The following is a 19,906-nucleotide window of genomic DNA, read 5'->3' as shown; positions in this document are numbered from 1 at the left end:
CCCTGGCACAGGGTGCCCAGAGAAGCTGTGGCTGCCCCGTCCCTGGCAGTGTCCAAGGCCAGGCTGGACAAGGCTCGGAGCAACCTGGAATAGTGGAAGGTGGCCCTGCCGATGGCAGAGGGTTGGAATGAGATGGGCTTTAAGGTCCCTTCCAACCCAAGCCATTCTAGGACGCTATGATCTGCATGCCTCCCCTGCTGGCAGCCTGAGTGATTATTTGGTGAGAAAATAAGTTTCTCTTGCACATGAGGTTTATAATACTGGGGAGGATTTGTTGCTCAGAGGGTTGCCAAGCTTGGATGAATGGAAAAGTAGGAGTGATGGAAGTGGGAGCAATGTGCCTTTTAGGAAGGTGCAGCCCAGCGATTACATTAGGAAAGGCTTTGCAGAGACTACCATGGGTGCAAGAGGAATCACTGTCCTTTGACCATTCCAGCAGCATCTCTAAAAGCAGCAGCCTTCAGTGCGCGAGCATGTATTTCCTCCTTTAAAACCCTGGTTTCTGAGTGAAAGTAGAACTATTCTGGGTTGTTGACAGATTTCAGACCAGCAGGGAACATGCCATTCTTTGGCTGTATGAAGGAGGAGACCACACATTTTTTTGCTTTAGATATTCCCCTAAGACAGCTGGGGAGTAGGGAGGCCTCCGTCAGTGCCCCATCTCACATGCACAGCATCCAAAGGAGAAAGAGGAAAGACAGGCGGGCAGCTAAGCTCTGTCTCATTATTCACACCAAAATAATCCACACACTCATTATCCCACAGGGCAGAGCAGCTCTATACTGGCGCCCTCAAGAACCACAGACCAAGGTCCCACAGTTTGGTCCTCATTAAGTGACATATAATCCCCAACGAGAAGCTAACCCTTGAGGAATTAATTGATTTTCATTTTCCAGTCTGTCAGTCTTGTTGAAGAGATTTTGCTCACTGTATAGCAAGGTCGCTGTGACAAATTTTGACAAAATCCAAGTTCAAGTGTTTTTTGGTTTTGCAAGCACATGAGCTCAGTGAGAAAGAACAGACTGAGATGACAAGGAGAACAGCCAATCCTGTTATATTTGTCTTTCTTATTACTGACTTGCCATGATAAATATGGAAAATTATATTTGGCTAGAAGGAGGCTGAGAAAGGGAACAGATGGCCACCAAAAGAATACTAGAGCAGCTAATAGTCACTGGCATATTTCCGGGAGAAAAATTTAAATCCGAAGCCAAGCAGAAGCATTATCCATTTTTTTCTGCTCAGGGCACTGTGCATGGAACTGCTCCTGCTATGCTCTGACTAGATGAAGGTGGGCTTCCTGAAATGCCTTCGCCGAATGGAATAAACAGCTCCTATCCTGCACTTAACAGCTCTTGCAGTAATGCTGACAGAAATAGTTGACAAGGTGGGGAAAATGTTTGTGTTTCTACTGTATTTCGAGTGAGAGAGTGTATTTGCTATGGCTTTTTAATGTGTTGCATGATTTAGCACCTGTGTTGTGTTTTCTCCATGTATTCTACAGGCTTCATTCACTTTTGAGAATGGGGGAAAGGGAATGCCTATGTGAATGAGGAGACAATGGTGTCTTTATTTTATGTAGTTGTGTATTTAAAAATTTCCAGAATATTAATGCAGTTCTGATTTCTATGGTTAACATGGCACTGAAAAATGACTGATATTTTGAGAATTATGGAAATGTGTCATGATGTCTGATTTTACAGAATGCTGTAAAACTAAAACTTTGTGACTGCGGGCTAGGTGGTGGATGAAGACCTTGTTCTGTTTCTTTGGTGGAATGAGAAAAGTGATCCCAGATTTGAAGGGCTGGAATAGAAGGAGATAATAGTCTGGGATTGCAGCATTGGAGCTGTAGGATAAGGCTGAGTGCCACAGGAGAAGGGAAACCAGGAATGAAACGAAGTGGAATAGTAACAGTTGCTGCAGTTTTTCTTTGGAGTGCATCTGCCAGAACGAACCCAGCCAGAACAGCTCAGCTGCAGAGCCCATAGGGCAACACCAGGGTTTTGCTAGAGCAGCTCTGCTGGATCACCTGGATTAAGACCAACAAATAAAACCACTGTGTGGATTGTCCAATAAATCTACCTGCTCTCCATTCAGCCACAAGCAGGACTGGCATAGGCACAGATCAGTTTTTCTACAAATAAAAGTTTGTTATTTACCCATTTGGGGGAATTTCATGAAGGTACTGATTTTATTGAATAAGTTGCCTAAAGAGCAATAAATCCTTTGTAAGTAGGTTTTGAGAAGGGAAGACAAAGAGGATCACAGATTTCCATGGTTAAAAAAAGGCATGGACTGATTTTGCTTTTGCACTGTAGAGGAGAAATGTCCACCTCAAAATCTTGTTAATCTTTCCCCACTGAACAGAAATTAAGTGGCTTCCAAATTCTGGCAGCATGTCTTGGAGCTCACTCACCTTCTTCTGTAGCTCTTGCTCAGTTTTAAAGACAAATTTTTTGAATTTTTCAGGCTCTGTTGGTAAATCTACTTTAAAAAAATTAGTAATATAGACATAACTGCCTAGCTTTTTAAAAGTATTGCTAAGAAATAAAATACCATTTTGGAGTGAAGATTCTGCAGTCTGCACAGGTACGTGAAGTCATTGTTTCTTTGGTTTTCAGTGATAGCTTTTTCTCTGTAAAATCCTGGCTTTGTATTGTAGCTAGAAAAGCATGAAGCAGTTAACAAACTACCTTTAAATGAAATGTAATATTTTCATCAGCTCCAGAAACTGTAAATTATATCTTTCTGGGAATGAAGTATGGATGAAGTGTGAGGAAAAATTATCACATGCACTAAAATTCATAGTCTTACTAAGAGCTAGGCTGATATAATTAGTAGAGTTTTGAATGTATATCCCGGATTCACCTTCATAACAAATGTGATTGTCCCTTGAAGATACATAGATTGCATGAGAAGATTGTCTGTCGATTGTATGGAAAAAAATACTCTGATACTGTTTTCCATGGAATCATCATCTAAGAAATTCGTACAAGGGTATTTGGTGCTCTGAGCAAACTGTGTTGTGCTCTAGGACACTCCTGATTAGGATGCAGTAGTCTAGTGGCCCTCTTCTGTGGCATTTGCTGTGTTGGCACTGGGAGTATTTTGGATTTAGAGCATATCATCCTTTAGCCCTGGCTGGATCATCCTTTATCACCTGGCTGGGTGATCTCCAGTTCCATAGATGGGAATTACTGTGTCCAGCAAAGACAGGTTTTAGTAGTTACTGCTTTCCTGCCATTCTCCTGTGCTTCACAGCCACGCATGACCCTTCATCTCAAGCCAGAGTTGTTCTCAGTTTGTTCTAAATCTGAAGTTTGCCCTTGCAGAAGGGTTTGTTTATTCATTTGTGAACAGGAAGAGCACACACAGAGCATGGTTATCCCAAGGGCAATTTCCAGTTGGTCTGCTCAGCTTGAGTGGTGTCTTCCCAGCTGATGGTGAGACAGCTGAACCTGTCAAAGGGCAGCATTTCCTCAATGTGGTCCGGTAGATCTGTACACAGAGTTTTATCTCCACATTTAGTTTGGAAAAGTCTTTTAGAGTCTCTAATCTAAGTGCATGTGCAAGGATGGATATGCCACAGCCTCTGGAGTCAGTTGAGAGGAGGCTATCAAGATGATCAGAGGGATGGAGCAGCTCTGCTGGGAGGAGAGGCTGAGAGAATTGGGATTGTTCAGCCTGGAGAAGAGAAGGCTTTGGGGTGACCTCATTGTGGCCTTGCAGTGCCTGAAGGGAACCCACAGGAAAGATGAAGAGAGACTTTTGACAGGGCCTGGAGTGACAGGACAAGGGGGAATGGCTTCACACTGACAGAGAGGAGGTTTAGATAGGAGATGAGGAAGATAGTGTTCCTTGTGAGGATGGTGAGGCCCTGGCACAGGTTGTTGTCTGAGAAGCTGTAGATATCTGGAGCCTGGGACTCTGAGCAACCTGGTCTGGTGGAAGGTGTCCCTGCCCATGGCAGGGTTTGGAACTGCTTGGTTTTTAAGGTCCCTTCCAACCCAAACCAGTCTGTGATACTGTTCAGGGCAGGATATGCCAGAGTCATTGTTGAAGTATGTTCAGGTTGATCTCCCTTTTGTAGCAATGCTAATGTGCCCTGCCTTTATCAAGGTCACAGTGTGTGTGGATCAGTTTGCATGCAAGCATCCCTCACACACTACAGCTTATACATATTTATATTTATATCTGTCTATGTCTATATCTGTGTCTATATATGGCTATCTGCACTGTATTGGCACAGGTGCAGCATCTAATCCGAGTTGCCCCTGCTTCTTCCAGGCTCAGAGAGACTCTTTCAGGAGCCCTTTTGACCAAACCTAGTGAGGTTCACTCCAGCCTATAGAGCAGAACTCCAATCTGCTTTAGTCACAGAGTTTTCATGCTCTAAATTATCTTAAAGTTTTCTTCATTTCACTGCAGTTTGTTAGTGATCAGAAATGTGCAATGCTACTTAGCATGTTTATTAGAAAACTGCTGAAAGCATCAGCAAACTCTTTAAAATGGTGAGCTGCTTAGCACTTTCCCCATGTTTGTTTTTTTTTCTATTTATTGCTAGTACTATCTGTGCATTGGAGTCAGTGGGTTTTTTTCTGTATTTCAGTAAACTTAAACCCTGATTTTGTTTTTATAAAATCTGTACCACAAGCTGAATCAGTTTAATGCTTCTTTTAGCAATGTATGGACTCACAATGTACCTCATGAGGCAGTGTAAAGTTGTTCTTCCATGCAGACTCACTACCAGCTTCCAAGTACATATTAGGGATGGCAGAGGTGCCTTCCCCTTGGCTGAGCACAGGGGCACACCAAGCATCTGAGAGCCATAATTACAAAATAAACGGTCTCTGCCCCAGCCCACAAAACAGCTGCTCAACTGAGAGAGGTATTCCCAGTGTAACATGTGTTCAGCAGCTTTTGTGGCCCTCTTACACCTTGTGTTGGCACAGACATTACCAAAAAGGAGGGAAACACAGAAAATATGCAGGAATTCTATTTTTTTCCCTCCAGAATAATTTTTATTAAAGCCTCACTTCATGTTTGCAGTCTTCCCATGTGGATGCTTTTTCTCAGTCTCAGCTGACTGTTCAAGAGAGGGATCATCTGGGCTCTAACAGAATCTTCCATCAGGTACGTGACTCTTCAGCTAACTTGAAAAATACCTAAGTGCTTGTTTTTTAAGTGATCTCTTATAATAAATGAATATGGGCAGAATCAAGTTCTATATTCCCTGTCCTCTTCCATTTCCCCTGTGGCTGCATGACTGTCCCAAATGCCTGCAACTATTTTGGTTTTGCTGTGTTCAGTAGCATTTCTGGCATTTGTTCTGCCAAATCATGTTTTTTTCTTGAAGCTTTCAGGAAAAGTCCACTGAAATCCCAGTTCTAAGCTTTTAAAGGCTATTCCACAGTATTGGAATAAAAAACTTACTCTTTGAAGTTGATTGGCTTGAGAGCATTGCTTCTTTGCTTTTCGAGAAAATATCAAACCTCACCTTTGTTGTCAAAAGCTTGCCAAATATGTTTCTATGCTTCCCTGAGGTGAAAAATATCACAGGTTTATGTGGGTTGTAGCTTCACCTCCCTGGACCTTAGTTTGCATTTCACAGTGCACAGTTGATCTATTTCAGATCTGTTTCAAATAATTTTTTATTATTTACCAAATAAATAGTCTACCCGGAAGAGTTTTCTTTGCTGCTAAGAGTGTGACTTCTCTGACTTGACATATTCAATTGATAAAAGACATACAAGACTTCCATAAAACTGCACCCTTAAATGACTGTAATTAAAAATTATATAGAAGTGTTTTGCAAGTAATAAATGGGAGAAGTCAGGAAAGACTAGTAATCCTGGATTATTTAAAATGAGCATAAGCATTTATTTTTAAGCAAAGTTTGCTGAGAGCTTGCCTTTTCCTCACTAATAAGGAGTGCAACAAAGGGCCCAGTCAAACTGAGCTCTATAGGAAATGAGGGGGAAGGAAATATGGATAAACTAGTGCAGGGAAGACTTCCTACTGTTTCCACCCCTGGTGTTTGGCAGCATTCCTGTCCCAGTTTCTCTTCTGCCACTGGGAATAGTTAATGATATTTTCTGCCATTGACACTTCATGCCTACTTATTACCCTATGTGGGCTTTATTTTCCCCACTCGGAGGAGTCTTCCTGCCTGGAACGGCTGCTGGGCTTTCAAACCCAACCACCTTTTGCAGCTGAAGCAGTCGCTGCTCTGATGCTGGATGGAAGTGTTCTTATGAGGAATATTATTCCCAAAATTGTGCTGGACTGCCCAGACAACCTCCTGCTGCCTGTTAGTACAGCTGGAGCTGCCTTAGCATCCACTCATTTCCCCTTTGCCTTTAGGTGTCAGAAGTGAACCACACACATTTTCCAAGGATTTTAATCCCTCTGGTGTTCATAGGTGTGGCACAGAACTACTTGCTAGATCGTTATGTGACATTTACTTGTGCTTTCTATTTAGAGAGTCAGTCGTGGTGTCCTTTCCCTCCCACATCTGGAAGGTCAAGTGAAACATGGTCTAGCTGCAGACACTGCAAACCCTCCCTCCTTTGAGAGCAGCCTGTCTCAAATAGCAAATAAGAGCTTGCAGAGTGTCCTCCCCTCTCTTCAGGTGAGTTATAAAGCTCCTGGACATCTTGTTTGCCTGGTGAACCAGCCTCTCTCTAAGTACCACTGGCAAATTATCACAAGTGTGTGAGTGTGGGGGAAGAGAGAACAAGTGTCAGAATTAGAGACAAGTATGGATAGAGGCTTTGTTTTGAAAAGAACCCATTTTTACTTGCACACATCCTCAACTCAAACCCCACAAGTACCAAGTTGCTTGTATTGGAGTGGTACCAGTCAGTACTTCTTGCAAGGACATGGTGGGCCAAGCTTGCCTACTTGTTAGTCCATATCCCATCATCTGGGTTCTCCTGGTTTTGGCAACCATGTGCTGGTTTTGGATTATGGCTTTGGTACCCTTCTGACACTGACAGACACTGAGCTTCTTTTGTCTCCATTCAGCCCCACTCCTATGAGGACTTCCTCAAAGGATGAGAAATAAATAGATTAAGGAATATTTTAGGTTGGAAGAGACCTCTCAAGGACATCTGGCCCAGCCTCTCACTACAAGCAGAGCAAACTTGGAGCAGGCTGCTCACATTATGATCCATTTATCCAGTTCATCTCCCACTTACTGGGCTCCAGTGTCACAGGCCTTGCTCAAGGCAAAGTCCATGATGCTCACTGCTTTTCTCCCACTGGCCAAGCCAATCACTTCATCAGAGCAGACAACCAGGATGTTCAGACACCATTTGTTGGCATATCTATACTCGTTATTTCAAATCAACTTCCTGTCTTTCATTTGGTTTAGCATGGTTTCCAAGAGGAATTGTTCCATAGCCCTCCAAGGCTGGCCATCATTGGTACAGATAGCCTTTTTAGAGAGGCCCTGTACTGAATGAATCTGGAAGACGAACTTCCTTCTCTCATTTATAGAGATTTATCTTTCCATGGTCCAGCAGCCTTTAGTGCTTTTGGCAGAATTTGCTGTCTGAATAAGCAGAGTGTGCTAGTTCCCAAGCTTGCTTCTTCTGTCTCAGCACAAAATTGACATAGAAATTACTCAACTAATCCAAAATGATTATATGATTATATTGTGAATTATTAATATATTGTGGCTTTGTCTCTGTGAATATACCAGGTTTTAATCTTTAAAATTTTTTTGTACTTGGCAGGAAAATGGAATTCAAGGTAATTTTCCCCAATTTAGCCTTCCAGACAGTCTTCCTGAGAGTGATACCAGAGTCCATACAGAACCATCTGAACTGGAGAGCACCAGCATTGGGGTCAAGCTGCCTATGACAGCTTCAGGTAGAATATCCCTGGATAAACTGAAAGACTGGAGTGACAGGCTGCCTGCACAGATGAGGAGTGTGTACAGTCAGGACACTCGGACCAGAGACGCCATGCTAAATGGCTGATGAAAAATTTAACAATTTAGAGCACAGCAATATGGATGGGACTCAATGATTTATAATTATCCAGCTTGGGGAGGTACCTAATAGGAGAATGATTTGACTAACAAGTACAGAAGAGAAGCATGCAGTATAAAAAAGAATATATATTTGTCTAAGACTTAGGCTGGGGAGGTGACAGCAATATTCCATTACAGGGATAAAACCCTTTCCCACTTCCTTGTGGCTGTGTCCCATTTTATTGGTGTGGGCTAAATTGCATTTTGGGAGAGAGTTCTCAGATCTAGAAAGTTTCTGACAGAGTTAATCTATTTCTAGAAGGAGTCTAGGGAAAAAAAAAAAAAAAAGTACTGGCCTTTTGCTTTGAAATGATTTAGCATCCCTGCATTGCTGGATGAAGATCTGCCACTGTTTAACAAAACACCCACACATGCATGCAACACATTGATTTATAATGCTCCTGTCTGAATATATATCCACATTTAAGTGATGGGAGTGGAGGTGTTAGGGCAGCTGAAATTCTATGCAGGAAAACTCAGAACTAGGAGAAAAGCAGATTTGGGCTCCATTTAATTCCTAACCTCAGCATCTGAGCTTGATGATTTTTATCAGAAAAACAAGTACTTGAAAGCTTTGGTTAACTAGACATTACTGACATTTTATAAATACAATGAAACCAATAAAATGTAACTTTTCATGTAAGTTATGGAGCCTGAGGGAGCAGATAGACAACAAATGGGATTTTCAAAAACATCTATATACACAACTTCCCTCGCAATTAAATAATTTTTACCTAAGCTCTCTTAAAAGTCTTGCTGACATATGAATGCTTTATTGAACTTAAATACTGCATGACAGAAAAAAAAATAGGAATTTGCACAAAACTGTAGAAGTAGAGAAATCTTAGTTGGAAGGGAACTCTAGCAGCTTTTCTCAGCAACCTGCTCAAAGTGGTGTGCTCTGCTGTGAAATATTTCATTGTAAAAGCACTTTGCCATCAGGTTTCTGACATTTTATTGACTTTTGGTTTTACGTTCTTGTTTTCTGATTTAGAAGCCTTGAAAAATTTTAGAAACCAGTTAACAGTCTATGAGCAAAAAGAAATTTTCAATTATACAGAGCTCTGGTTTCTTGGCCTGGAAGCTAAAAAGATTGAAGGTTTGCCTGAAACTCAGAATAATAATTGTTATGATGATGAGCATGGTTCCTACTTAAAGGTAAGTGGAAAATTTATGGTATTCGTTTTGAGCTCAGTAAGTCTGTAATGATTTTATGCCAACTCTTAAGTGTTGTCTGTGAGAGTAATGTTGTTTCTAGAAGATAAATATTCGCATAGTGAAAACATGCCTTTTAGAGCTGAGAAGAGAATTCACTTTGCATGTCATGCAGGGTTGATGCAAGGCAGATGGGCTATGGAAGCATCACTTGGGATTTTCCTTGTTACCCTTATTTGATGCAGACTTCACCTGCAGCTAACCCACCATCTGTCATGGACAGCAGACTCACACACACACCTGGGCTACTTGGAAGCCTGGTTTTTGTTTGTCCTCCTTGAATCTGAACTCTTTGTGTTCTTTTGAAGGTTTTACATGATCACATTGCCTACCGCTACGAAGTCTTGGAGGTCATTGGGAAAGGGTCGTTTGGGCAGGTGGCCAAATGCCTGGATCACAAAACCAATGAGTTAGTGGCATTGAAAATAATAAGGAATAAGAAAAGGTGAGATATCTGCTGATTTAAACCAGTAAAGTCACCCCTGTTATATGGAGGCAAACTGTGACAACGTGAACAAATCAAAATCAAACCTCCAGTATATTCATTAAACACAGTGAGAGCACAGTGAGGAAAGAGGATGTCAGGAACTGGCCATGACCCAGAAGAGAGACAGCCTAGGAAAGCAAGCACAATTTCTCCAGGCTCACAAGGAGGTGTCTCTATCTGTTACACAGTGAATAGACAACCCAGGTGACCAGCTGTGCAGGACTGAGAGCAGGGAACATCCCCACAAGGCTCCAAAACCACAGGAATATACTGGAAGGAACCCATCATTTGCTTGAACATGAAAAATTCTATACTGTGGTCCTAAGCAACCAGTTCTTGTTAAGTGGCTGGTTACAAATTTGTGAGTTTGAAGCAGAGTCAGTGAAACAGATGTTCAGCTGTTCTGTTTTCCCCCTCAGTGAACACTAAGTGTAAAGATGCTTTTCAGAACCCACTGTCTGACTGTGGTAGGTGTGAAACATGGCCTTGTTCAAGGAAAGTGAAGCTCTCCTATAGACTTGACAGCACCAGGATTTTAGTCTGGATGCTCATTGGAAACCATTTAAATGTTTTTTCAGACAAGTTAAATTAGGTACCCTGAAGTGTTATGTAAGGCCAGTGTATTTAGGTTAGGAATCAACCATCAGAAATCGGAATTACAGTGGTTAACAGGGTTGAATGAAACATTTTAATAATTGTCCCACCTGCTGAGCTTTACAGTAAGCTTATGGTGTTTGTAGCATTTGCAGAAATATAAATGCTACCCTGAACTGATGCCACCATTCCCGTGTCATGTGGTGTTTCAGATTTCACAGCCAGGCTTTGGTAGAAGTGAAGATCCTTGATGCTCTTCTGAAGAAAGATAAAGATGATACTCACAATATCATCCACATGAAGGAATACTTCTACTTTCGCAATCACTTCTGTATCTCCTTTGAACTGCTGGGGTAAAGTACATTTTCCTTTACACAGACCTTGGGGAGAATTGTAGAACTTATGCCTTACAAGATTTAATTTTTATGTCTTCTTCAGAAGAATTGGCAGCTAGAAGGGAACACTGTCTAAATACAGACTGCATAACTGAGCCTTTGATCACCCAAGGTGAACTGAAAAAGGCCACGTTCAGACTTCACATGGGCAGTGACATGATCCAACCCTTATTTTCTGTGCTGAGTATTGAAGTCTTCTTCCCCGAAAGACCTGTGAGGAAAAGAGTAAAATCAGGACTGGTAAACTTCAGGGTATATAAATATGAATAATATCAAATAATTTAAAAATAAAACTGCATCTTGCTTTTTATGAATCTTTGCTGCAGGGCATCTTAGGAGGAATTCTGGAGGAATTTTGAAGAAGTCAGATCACTTTATTTATCAGCCTTCTTGTAATCAGGGAATCAAACTGGAGTTAAACTGGAATTATCCAGGCTACCCACACTTCCTCAGCCCTTAGAGTAAAACCCTCATTGCTACATGTGCTACAGCCCCTGCTGAAGATTTAGCATCATATGGACAGCTTGATCCCAAAGAAACCTAAATCCCTTGTGTTGCTGCATGTGAGTCTGTCACTTACAGGCACACAGGGTAAGAGGTGACTCCTCCCAGGGAAGACACAGACCAGTCTTTTCTGAAAGCTGCTATGGAAACACAGGGAAATGGGATAGCCACTATCTTTAGCTCTTTACAGAGGAGTTGAAGACTGGTTGTCATGGAAAAATGTTTGTCTGGTAAAATGTTCATTGCCTTTAAAATACAGTGAAAAGCTTTTGATTTGTGATCTTTTCTTTTAAGTCTTGGCAACTTTAATTCCAAAGGAATGGGCTGTGCCTGCCACCAGTGGACACTCCAGTGGGGAAGGCAGAAAGCTCCAGCTGGTCATGTCCTTGCAGACATGTGCTAGTGCTGAGGACACCTCTCACAGGGAAGAACTTGTTCCTAATCTCCAATCTAAACCTACTCCTTTTTAATTTTAAAATCACTGCCCCTTGTCCTATCACTATCAAAAATCTCTTTCCCTCCTTTTTATAGGCCCCTTAAGGCACTGGAAAGCTGCAGTGAGATCTTCTAGAGCTGCCTTTTCTCTAGGCTACTGGGCAGGGCTACTGGAAGGAGCTAAGATGTGATGGTCACAGGAGGGATATAAAAACCAAATGAGACCTGAATTGATGGGGGGATATCTAGAAATATTTATTGCTGGTTAAAAACCTTTAGACAGAAGTTATTTAGTCAAGATGCCAAAGCAAAGAGAAATGACAGCAAAATGAGACAGAAGAAAACTTATTTCGGTTCCTGAATGATTAATGTTCTTGGTGAAAATCAGCACAGCTGCTTAACAGCAGCATTTAGCAAGCAAGCTCACTGATTTTACATCTGCTTTAAATCTGGGATGTGTTTGTGAATATCACATGCAGAGCAGCATTCTCAGGGAGGAAAATAGCTGTCATTTTCCTCTGCATGAGTCCTCCATGTGGGAAGACAAACTCTTAATGCACTGGAAACTAATCATGCCTTTAAAAATAAATTTCTCATTCTCTTATCTGCTCTGTCTGCTGCTTCTTCCTCCCACACAGAATAAATTTGTATGAGTTGATCAAAAAGAACAATTTCCAAGGCTTCAGCCTGTCTTTGATTCGCCACTTCACTCGGTGTGTGCTGAGGTGTTTACAAGTACTGTACCAGGAAAAAATCATTCACTGTGATCTGAAGCCTGTAAGTAAAATCATTTCATCCCCTGGTATTCTGTACAGAATAAATGAGCTTATCCTATTCTTTATTGATTGAGAGTATCTGTCAGGAGAAACTCTAAAACCCAGTGTGATGTAATTTATTTCAGATTATGTTCACGTTACAGTCAACTGATTATTACCATTGATTCAGTTCATTCACTGAAGCATTAAATGAGATTATTTGGTTTCCAAAACATATGCAAATATGAATCAAATTCAGGTAATGTTTTTTTGCTTAGAGAAAAAGAGAAGTACTTGTAAAACTATTAAGTATTTCAAGATGAGGAACATTATAATGCGAAGAGTATTCACATGGCACCCTGTTTCAGGTTATCATGTTAAGTCCATTTAATTTCTTAGGCATAACTATAAAAATTAAGTAGCCCAGTAAATAGCAAAGGAATTCTGTAGAACAGTATTTAGGATGTTCACCTGTTTCTGGAGGAACATCTGTCATCCAATTCCCTCTACTGTATCTGCTAAGCATTCATGCTAGGTGAAACATTTCTATTCTCCTTAAGCCCCCAAAATTAAATTTTTGCAATTTTCTGAGATTTCTGAAGAATTTTAATTATATTTTCACTTCAGGGGAAAGTTTCTCTTGAGTTCCTTTTCAAAAGGGCAAATGAACCAATAAAGAAATTAAAAAGTGCTCAGGTAAAAATGCTAAGGATAAAATCTGTTCTCACTTTGCTAAATGTATCTTGATTTAGTATTCTGAGAAGTCACATACTGTCTGTACCCGTTGTCTTGCCAATATCTTTGCCAGACCAATTTGTAGTGATAGGAGAGGCTTGCAAGATAACCCAAATTTCTGTATCAAAACCAATTAGCCCAATGGGAAATCTATTTCCAGGCAGCCACTGACAAGGAGTGACATTGGCAGCATCAATTAGTGTAGTCTGTATTTAAATAGAGCAACATATTAGTGAAAATGTAGTGAGTTAACTAAAAGACCATTTTGTTCTCATTCAACAATTGTACAATTTCATTAATTTATGTTGCCTGAAACTCATATCTGTTATCCCATCTGCCTCTATGATATTTCTCAGCATAAGGTAGAATATAGAGCTTCTCTGGCCTTTATGCCAGGTAATCGCTGCCTCCAAAGCCTGGTTTTCCAGCTTTGATCAGCTCCATTGCATTGTGAGTGATTCAGTATTAGAGACAGAGTCCTATCATGAGCACAAAGGGATATTGAGCTGCAGAGAGGGGATGCTGCCTCCCTTACCAGCACTAAGGGCACTTGGATTGTGGAAGTCAGTCCTTGCCTTGACTTTCACCAGTAGCAGCTTCTCCTTCCCGGCACATGAAGCATTTCCTTATGAGCTAATTACCCAGGAAACCACTTCATCATTATTTGGCATCCACCTGGGAAGTGTTCAATCATTCAAAGCCCTGACATATAATCACTGTAAAACTGGTTGATAGAGGTAACCATCTGTCTGCTGAGGAGTGGAGAAGGAAATCCTTCATTTAGACAGACTTTTAATGAGGATAAAATTCAGCTCTGCAGAAGAGAGCTGAAGGCTGTTTTTGCTCATCAGTGCACATATCCCTGAGCTGGCTGTTTCAGGATTGCTTCTCCAGCTGGAATTGCAAGAATCCAGTGCTGTACCCACCTGCACCCAGCTATATGACCTCACCTTGTCCGTTTATCTCTCCCTTGAGACCTGTGATTCACACAGGTGGGGAGGGGTGAGCTGACACAGGGTCTGGAGCAAGCAGTGCAGGGAAGAACTGTGGAGTGCTGCTCCTTCACGGGCCAGGGTCTTTCTGTGCTTACAAAAGGATGGTTCTGGTTAATTCAGCAGAGCACAAAGCCAGGTGCAGTTTGGCTTTTACTACATAAGCAACCCTGAGTTTTGGGGAGATCGCTGGTGCCCTGTGTGGCTCATCTGCAGCCTGGGTACCTTTCCAATCCCTCCTCTGCTTTGCACAATTGCACATTATTGGCTGCCTCGTCATGTTAGCAAATGCATTCCAAAGGAGGTTGAATTTTGAAGCTCTCATTATGCCGAGAAGTGTAAATGTGATTTGCATTCTGATTTTCCCAAGTGTTCACTAACTTAATATGACCCCTCTTTTCCCTGTGATATTTTTTTTTTCCTTTTTAGGAGAACATACTATTATACCACAATGGCCAAGGTTCAGTCAAAGTTATTGATTTTGGATCAAGCTGCTATGAAGACCAAAGAGGTTTGCAGAAAAGTCAAGTTGATGTAATTTTCTTAATAAGCTTTCTTAATCCTAAATACTGTGGAAAAGCTATTTCTTGGATTGGGCTAATATATTGACCTATGCCCTTAATTAGAACCTGGTGAACTGTTCAGCCACTGGTGGTGGAGCAAATACTGGTAGAGACAAGTAAGATATTACCATTCTTTTTCTTTATCCTAAGCCTGATCAGCTCCTCTACTCCTGTTGAAATCAGAATTGCACTTTCAGGAGTGGTTAGCTGGAACAAACTTAGGAGGACAATCCAAATATCTCACTTATCAAGAAGTTTGTCAGGTCCAGAGAGCCTTTCTCTGTGAAATGGTTAAATTATAATTGATATTTTTTGTATAAATACCACAGGGAGAGAAACGGGAACTGTGCTTTTAATTTAGGAACTGTTGATTGATGCAAATGGAACACCCTCAAATAAGAAAATGAGCATGGATAAACTGAATCATATCATTAGTAGAACAATTTTCTTCAGTGAAACTGGTTGAAGAACAATTTCTGTATAAAACAGTGGAAAGTGTATCACCCATTACTTTTAGGATGGGACTAGAAAAATGTTTCCAGAGCCTATGTGAGCAATCTGTGGATAGACAGATTCATGATTCCTGAACATATGCCACTTTTCTGTGAAATCTGCAACTGACATTTCAGTCCCAACTGTGATATTTTGCTTCTTGTCTAATTTTTGATCCAGTGTACACCTATGTTCAGAGCCGCTTTTATCGCTCCCCTGAGGTGATTCTTGGTCATCCTTATGCTATGGCTGTTGATATGTGGAGCCTGGGCTGTATCACAGCAGAGCTTTACACAGGCTACCCGCTGTTCCCAGGGGAAAATGAAGCTGACCAACTTGCCTGCATCATGGAGGTAACTTTTGGGATTGGTTTGCATACCCATTTGATAAACTGCACCACCAGAAACAAAGAGAAACCTCAAGCAATAATGAAATTGTCTGTGACAATTTTCTGTCAGAGGGAGGTTTAATGCAGCCAAATGGCTCTTTGAGACAGAAGGGCCCCCCAAGCCTCTTTTCCTCCAGGCTAAGTCCTCCCAGCTCCCTCAGCTTCCCCTCATCAGACTTGTGCTCCAGCCCCACAATGTCCTTCCTGAAGTGACAGGCCCAGAACTGGACAAGGGTTTGAGCTGTGCCCTCACCAGTGCCATGGAGAGAGGGACAATCACTGCCCTGGTTCTGCTGGCTGTGCTATTTTTGATACAAAGACATGTAAAGGCAGCACTAAGGAATCCCTTAATTCCCTCCACAATAAGAGGAAATATTTTACAGACATTTCACAGCAAATTGCAACATTCAGCTTCTTTTCATAAGAAGGGCAAAATACCACATCTCACCTGATGGTTGTTGTGTGTCTTTATGAAATGAGGAGTAACTCTGAATCCATTTTCTATGAAGGTATTGGGTCTTCCACCAGCTGATTTTATCCAGGCTGCATCAAGGAGGAGAACATTCTTTGGTAATTTCTTCTGATCATTTGTCCTTGATGGATCCCTCCCTGGTAGATAATCACTAATTAATAGCACCAGTAGAGAGTAGGGACAGAGATCTTTAGCTAATTCCTAGCTTATAAAAATACTCCCAGGAAGTGGTAGGGAAAAAAAGCAAAAGGATAAAATGACGCCTATAAACAAACTTGGAGCTCTGCTCTTCATGTCTTATGGGCCTCTAATTGCCAAAGTGATAGAGAAGCTACTCCTTAAAAATACTGTTGCTGAAAGGAATGCAGTGGGCTCTGGGAACTAATTTACGTTGTTCATTTCTCTGTGTATAATTTGGGTTTGGAAATTGCTTAAAGCAAGCAAACCAACAAAGTGTAGGATATGGTCTCTAGGATGTAACCTTTCCTGCTTGCTACAATTCTGGCAGATTATCAATCCAACAGGGCAAAACTGGAGTTAGTGGGATGAACACGGAAACTGTTTATGCAACTTTTAAAAGTATTTAGTGAAGGTTTTTAATGTAATTTTTTGAGGCTGTCTTTTTTTTTTTTTTTTTTTAAGATTCCAAAGGTTTTCCTAAGTCTGTAACTAACAGCAAGGGGAAAAAGAGATGCCCTGACTCCAAGGATCTAAGCACAGTGCTGAACACCCATGATGCTGGTTTCTTGGACTTTTTGAAAGGATGCTTAATGTGAGTTCATACTGTATGCAACAAGCTAGTTTTGGCTTTGCTTTCATTCTTTTGTGCCTTTAAAATCTTGGCATCTGATGTGTTTGATTTTGTTGGGTTTTTTGATTGGGTGTTCTGGGGTTTTGTTTTGTTTTGTTTTCCACATGGTATTATTTGTACAACTATCAATATTGACACTTTACTATGTCTTCTTTCAGCAGTGACTTCGAATTTCTTTCCAGCAGTTCAGTAGCTTTCCTAAAGAAATTCTAAAGAAACTCCTAACTTGTGGTTACATGGGGAGGGAAGAAAAAATCATCCCACTCTGTTTCACAAGAAGGTTGCTTTCAGTGTTCTCTATTTGCCAAGTCTGTGTGAATCATTGATCCATTTTGATTTGCTGGTTGAATCAGAATTTTCAGGAAATAATTTCAGTGGAGAAAAAAACCAAACCTTAAACAAGGAATTTTGGATCCCTACCCTAACAGAAGCAGGAACTGCATATTAAAAATGGTTTGATGGTGTAAAGGGTTTGATCAGCACAGTGCTGACGTAAATAAGTTTTGAAGGATGAAGAAGATCATATAAGATTTTTCCATGGTTTTGGGATAAAAAGATAACATTATTTTGTTTCAAAAAAAAAAAAAAAAAGTCCTCATGACCTGACTTTCAGAAGACAAGGCTGAATCTTTTGCCTTGTACTAATTTTCAGATAGAAATAGTTGAATAATGATTTGTCTCCCATGGATTTAAGGTGGGAGCCTTCCCTGCGCATGACTCCTGATGAAGCAATGAAACACGCGTGGATCCAGGAGCCAAAAATATTCCGGAAAACGCAGGCTCCAAGGAAGATGAGCGATGGCTCATTCTCTGTACTGGAAAACAGAAGAGAGACTATTCGTAAGCATGTTCTACCTCAGAACTAAGTGCATTTATATCAGTGTGTGGTGTTTCTTTGTGTTTAGTGTCATCTGCTTGGAGTAAGGGGAGGTGGAAGTGTGGAGGTAATGGATGGCCACTGAAATGGGATGGGTAAAGGCACCATTCCTCACTTTTGTAGAACCATGTGCCTTATGTTTTAGTTCAGCTGCCTGCAAGAAGAATGGAAGTATGCTGAAGATTCACATTCTCCCTGCTGAGAGCAAAACAGTATCTGACACCACACCACAGTGCATGTCACTTTCAGAGCAAAGGAACACAGCAGTAGGGGTTGTAAGATTCCAGAGAAAACTTCTATCTGATTTGCTGGGAGTTTGTGTCAATCCTGTGTTTCACCTGCTGTTAAGAGTCTGTGGTCTTAACCCTCTCATTTTCATGATTTATTGTTGCAGAGAATCTCTGGAAAAATGCAGCTGACAAAGTGAGAAGTGAACTGGCTGACAGACTGACTCCCTTCACAGGCACAGCAGAAAGTGATATGCAGAACACAAGGAAGCATGCTATTCCAGAGAAATATTTGGAAAACCACATGGAAAAGCCTATTAAATATGATCAAGCAGAAGACAGTGGTGAAAGAGCTCTTCCAAAAACTTCTCTTTTTTTTCCACCAATTAAGTAACACAGAGCACAGGCTATGATTGGCTCAGTTGCATACCTAGTATATTTTGTAGGTATTATTTGTACTCAGGAATATAAGCTATATCTGTCTGTTCATGGGCTGTGCACATTGTAAGTATATTTAATGTTCTTTTTACCCTGAAATCACCCAGTCAACCAAAACAGAATTTGAGAACCATTCATTTTACTCATCTACATCCTTGTGATCAGAGATTCTTCACAACCAGCAGCAATAAAATGGAGACTGTAGAGGTGGAGAGTGGCTTATCCTTGGCGTTATAATAGACTTTTTGAATTTTATATTTTCCTGGATCTAAAAGAACAGATGTGTTGACTGAAGAATCTGAATTCTTTTACTTACAGCTGCATAAGTCATTGATAAGATTACTGGAGTTACTTATGTATTAAAAAAATAAGAGCAATCAAACCCAGCATCCTCATTTTCCTCCTTCTCCATCTTCCTCTTTTTATAGTGAAGCTGCTAGATGGAAACTATTGTCACACCTTCCTAGCAGATTTAGAAATGTAAATTATGCTCTTTAGCTCTCTAGCAACAACAAAGCAGAGTGGTATTCTGGGCCGATTTCTGCAGGGATTCAACAGGAAGAATGGCTTAAAGCAAGCTGGTTTGATTTTGGGAAAATTGTCCTTCAAGGAAAGTTTAACTTAATACTCTGAAAAAAACCCAACAAAACCAAACGAATTTCTATGATCCTTATGGCTTATGTGTTTAATTTAGGTATTTTGCTCTTTGAACAACAGACTATCTTTTCACTGCATTTGTAAAGCACCCACCTCATTACACCCCTTACATTTACTGGAGCTTATAGATAGAAATTCAGTTGAAAAGGAATAATGAGAAAATTGTCCTACCAAAAGCAGCTGCTACTTTAGCAGTGATACTGCAGCAGCCCCAAGGGACAGAGGTGTTCAGAGGTGTTTAGAGTCACCATAGCAGCAAACTCCCACAGGCTCTTTTGCAAAAGGAAATCCAAAGGATATGGAAATGGTCCTCAAACAGTTCCAGTGTTACAGGAGTAAACAAGCCACCTGACAGGTACAGCTGAATCACTTAATGGTAGAAGTCACCTCAGGGAAAAATGGACTGCTGTGATCATCACTTCAGGTGCAAATCCTGGGACCCCTGAAGAAACACCTAGAAAATTAGTGACCCAAGAAGGGCAATAGCCCATTATTGAGGGTAATTGAGTGGAGAATTACAAGGGTATTTTGGCAGACAAATACCACCCTGCTCTGATACAGACATTCTTGATAAGCAGGCCAGCTTGCAGTGCCAGAATTATTTGTACCTCTGGTTTCAGAGAGACTCCTTTGCAGCTGAACCCTCCTGGGGACCATAAAATGCTCCCATTCCCATTCATCAGCAGAATGAGGTACTGAGAAAAATGAGTTCTGTTCTGCACCATGGTATGGCATAGCCAGGGTGGGTGCACTGCAGAGTCTGGACAGAGCCCTCATCACATGTCTCAGATCCTTGGAACAATAATTTACTAGTTTGGTGCAGTTGCT

At 41.0% G+C, this 19,906-nt stretch overlaps 1 protein-coding gene across 2 annotated transcripts; it reads left to right on the top strand.

Moving 5' to 3' along the window:
• Nucleotides 1–1,274: 1,274 nt before the first annotated feature.
• Nucleotides 1,275–18,748, top strand: DYRK4 (dual specificity tyrosine phosphorylation regulated kinase 4). Of its 2 annotated transcripts, XM_083858711.1 has the most exons (14): nucleotides 1,275–1,387; nucleotides 5,053–5,136; nucleotides 6,485–6,634; nucleotides 7,743–7,878; nucleotides 9,036–9,199; nucleotides 9,565–9,701; nucleotides 10,550–10,690; nucleotides 12,310–12,448; nucleotides 14,583–14,664; nucleotides 15,389–15,561; nucleotides 16,106–16,166; nucleotides 16,711–16,840; nucleotides 17,574–17,719; nucleotides 18,151–18,748. In XM_083858711.1, exons 1-14 carry the CDS (start codon nucleotides 1,364–1,366, stop codon nucleotides 18,375–18,377), a joined length of 1,794 nt encoding a protein of 597 aa, XP_083714837.1. In that variant the 5' UTR covers nucleotides 1,275–1,363; the 3' UTR covers nucleotides 18,378–18,748. The 2 variants fall into 2 exon arrangements, with proteins under 2 accessions (XP_083714837.1, XP_083714838.1); XM_083858712.1 differs by lacking the exon at nucleotides 6,485–6,634.
• Nucleotides 18,749–19,906: the final 1,158 nt, after the last annotated feature.

Source organism: Zosterops lateralis (assembly GCF_965231275.1).
Source record: "Zosterops lateralis genome assembly, chromosome: 4".
Taxonomy (NCBI): Eukaryota; Metazoa; Chordata; class Aves; order Passeriformes; family Zosteropidae; genus Zosterops; species Zosterops lateralis.
This window is presented reverse-complemented; position numbering and strand designations above follow the sequence as displayed.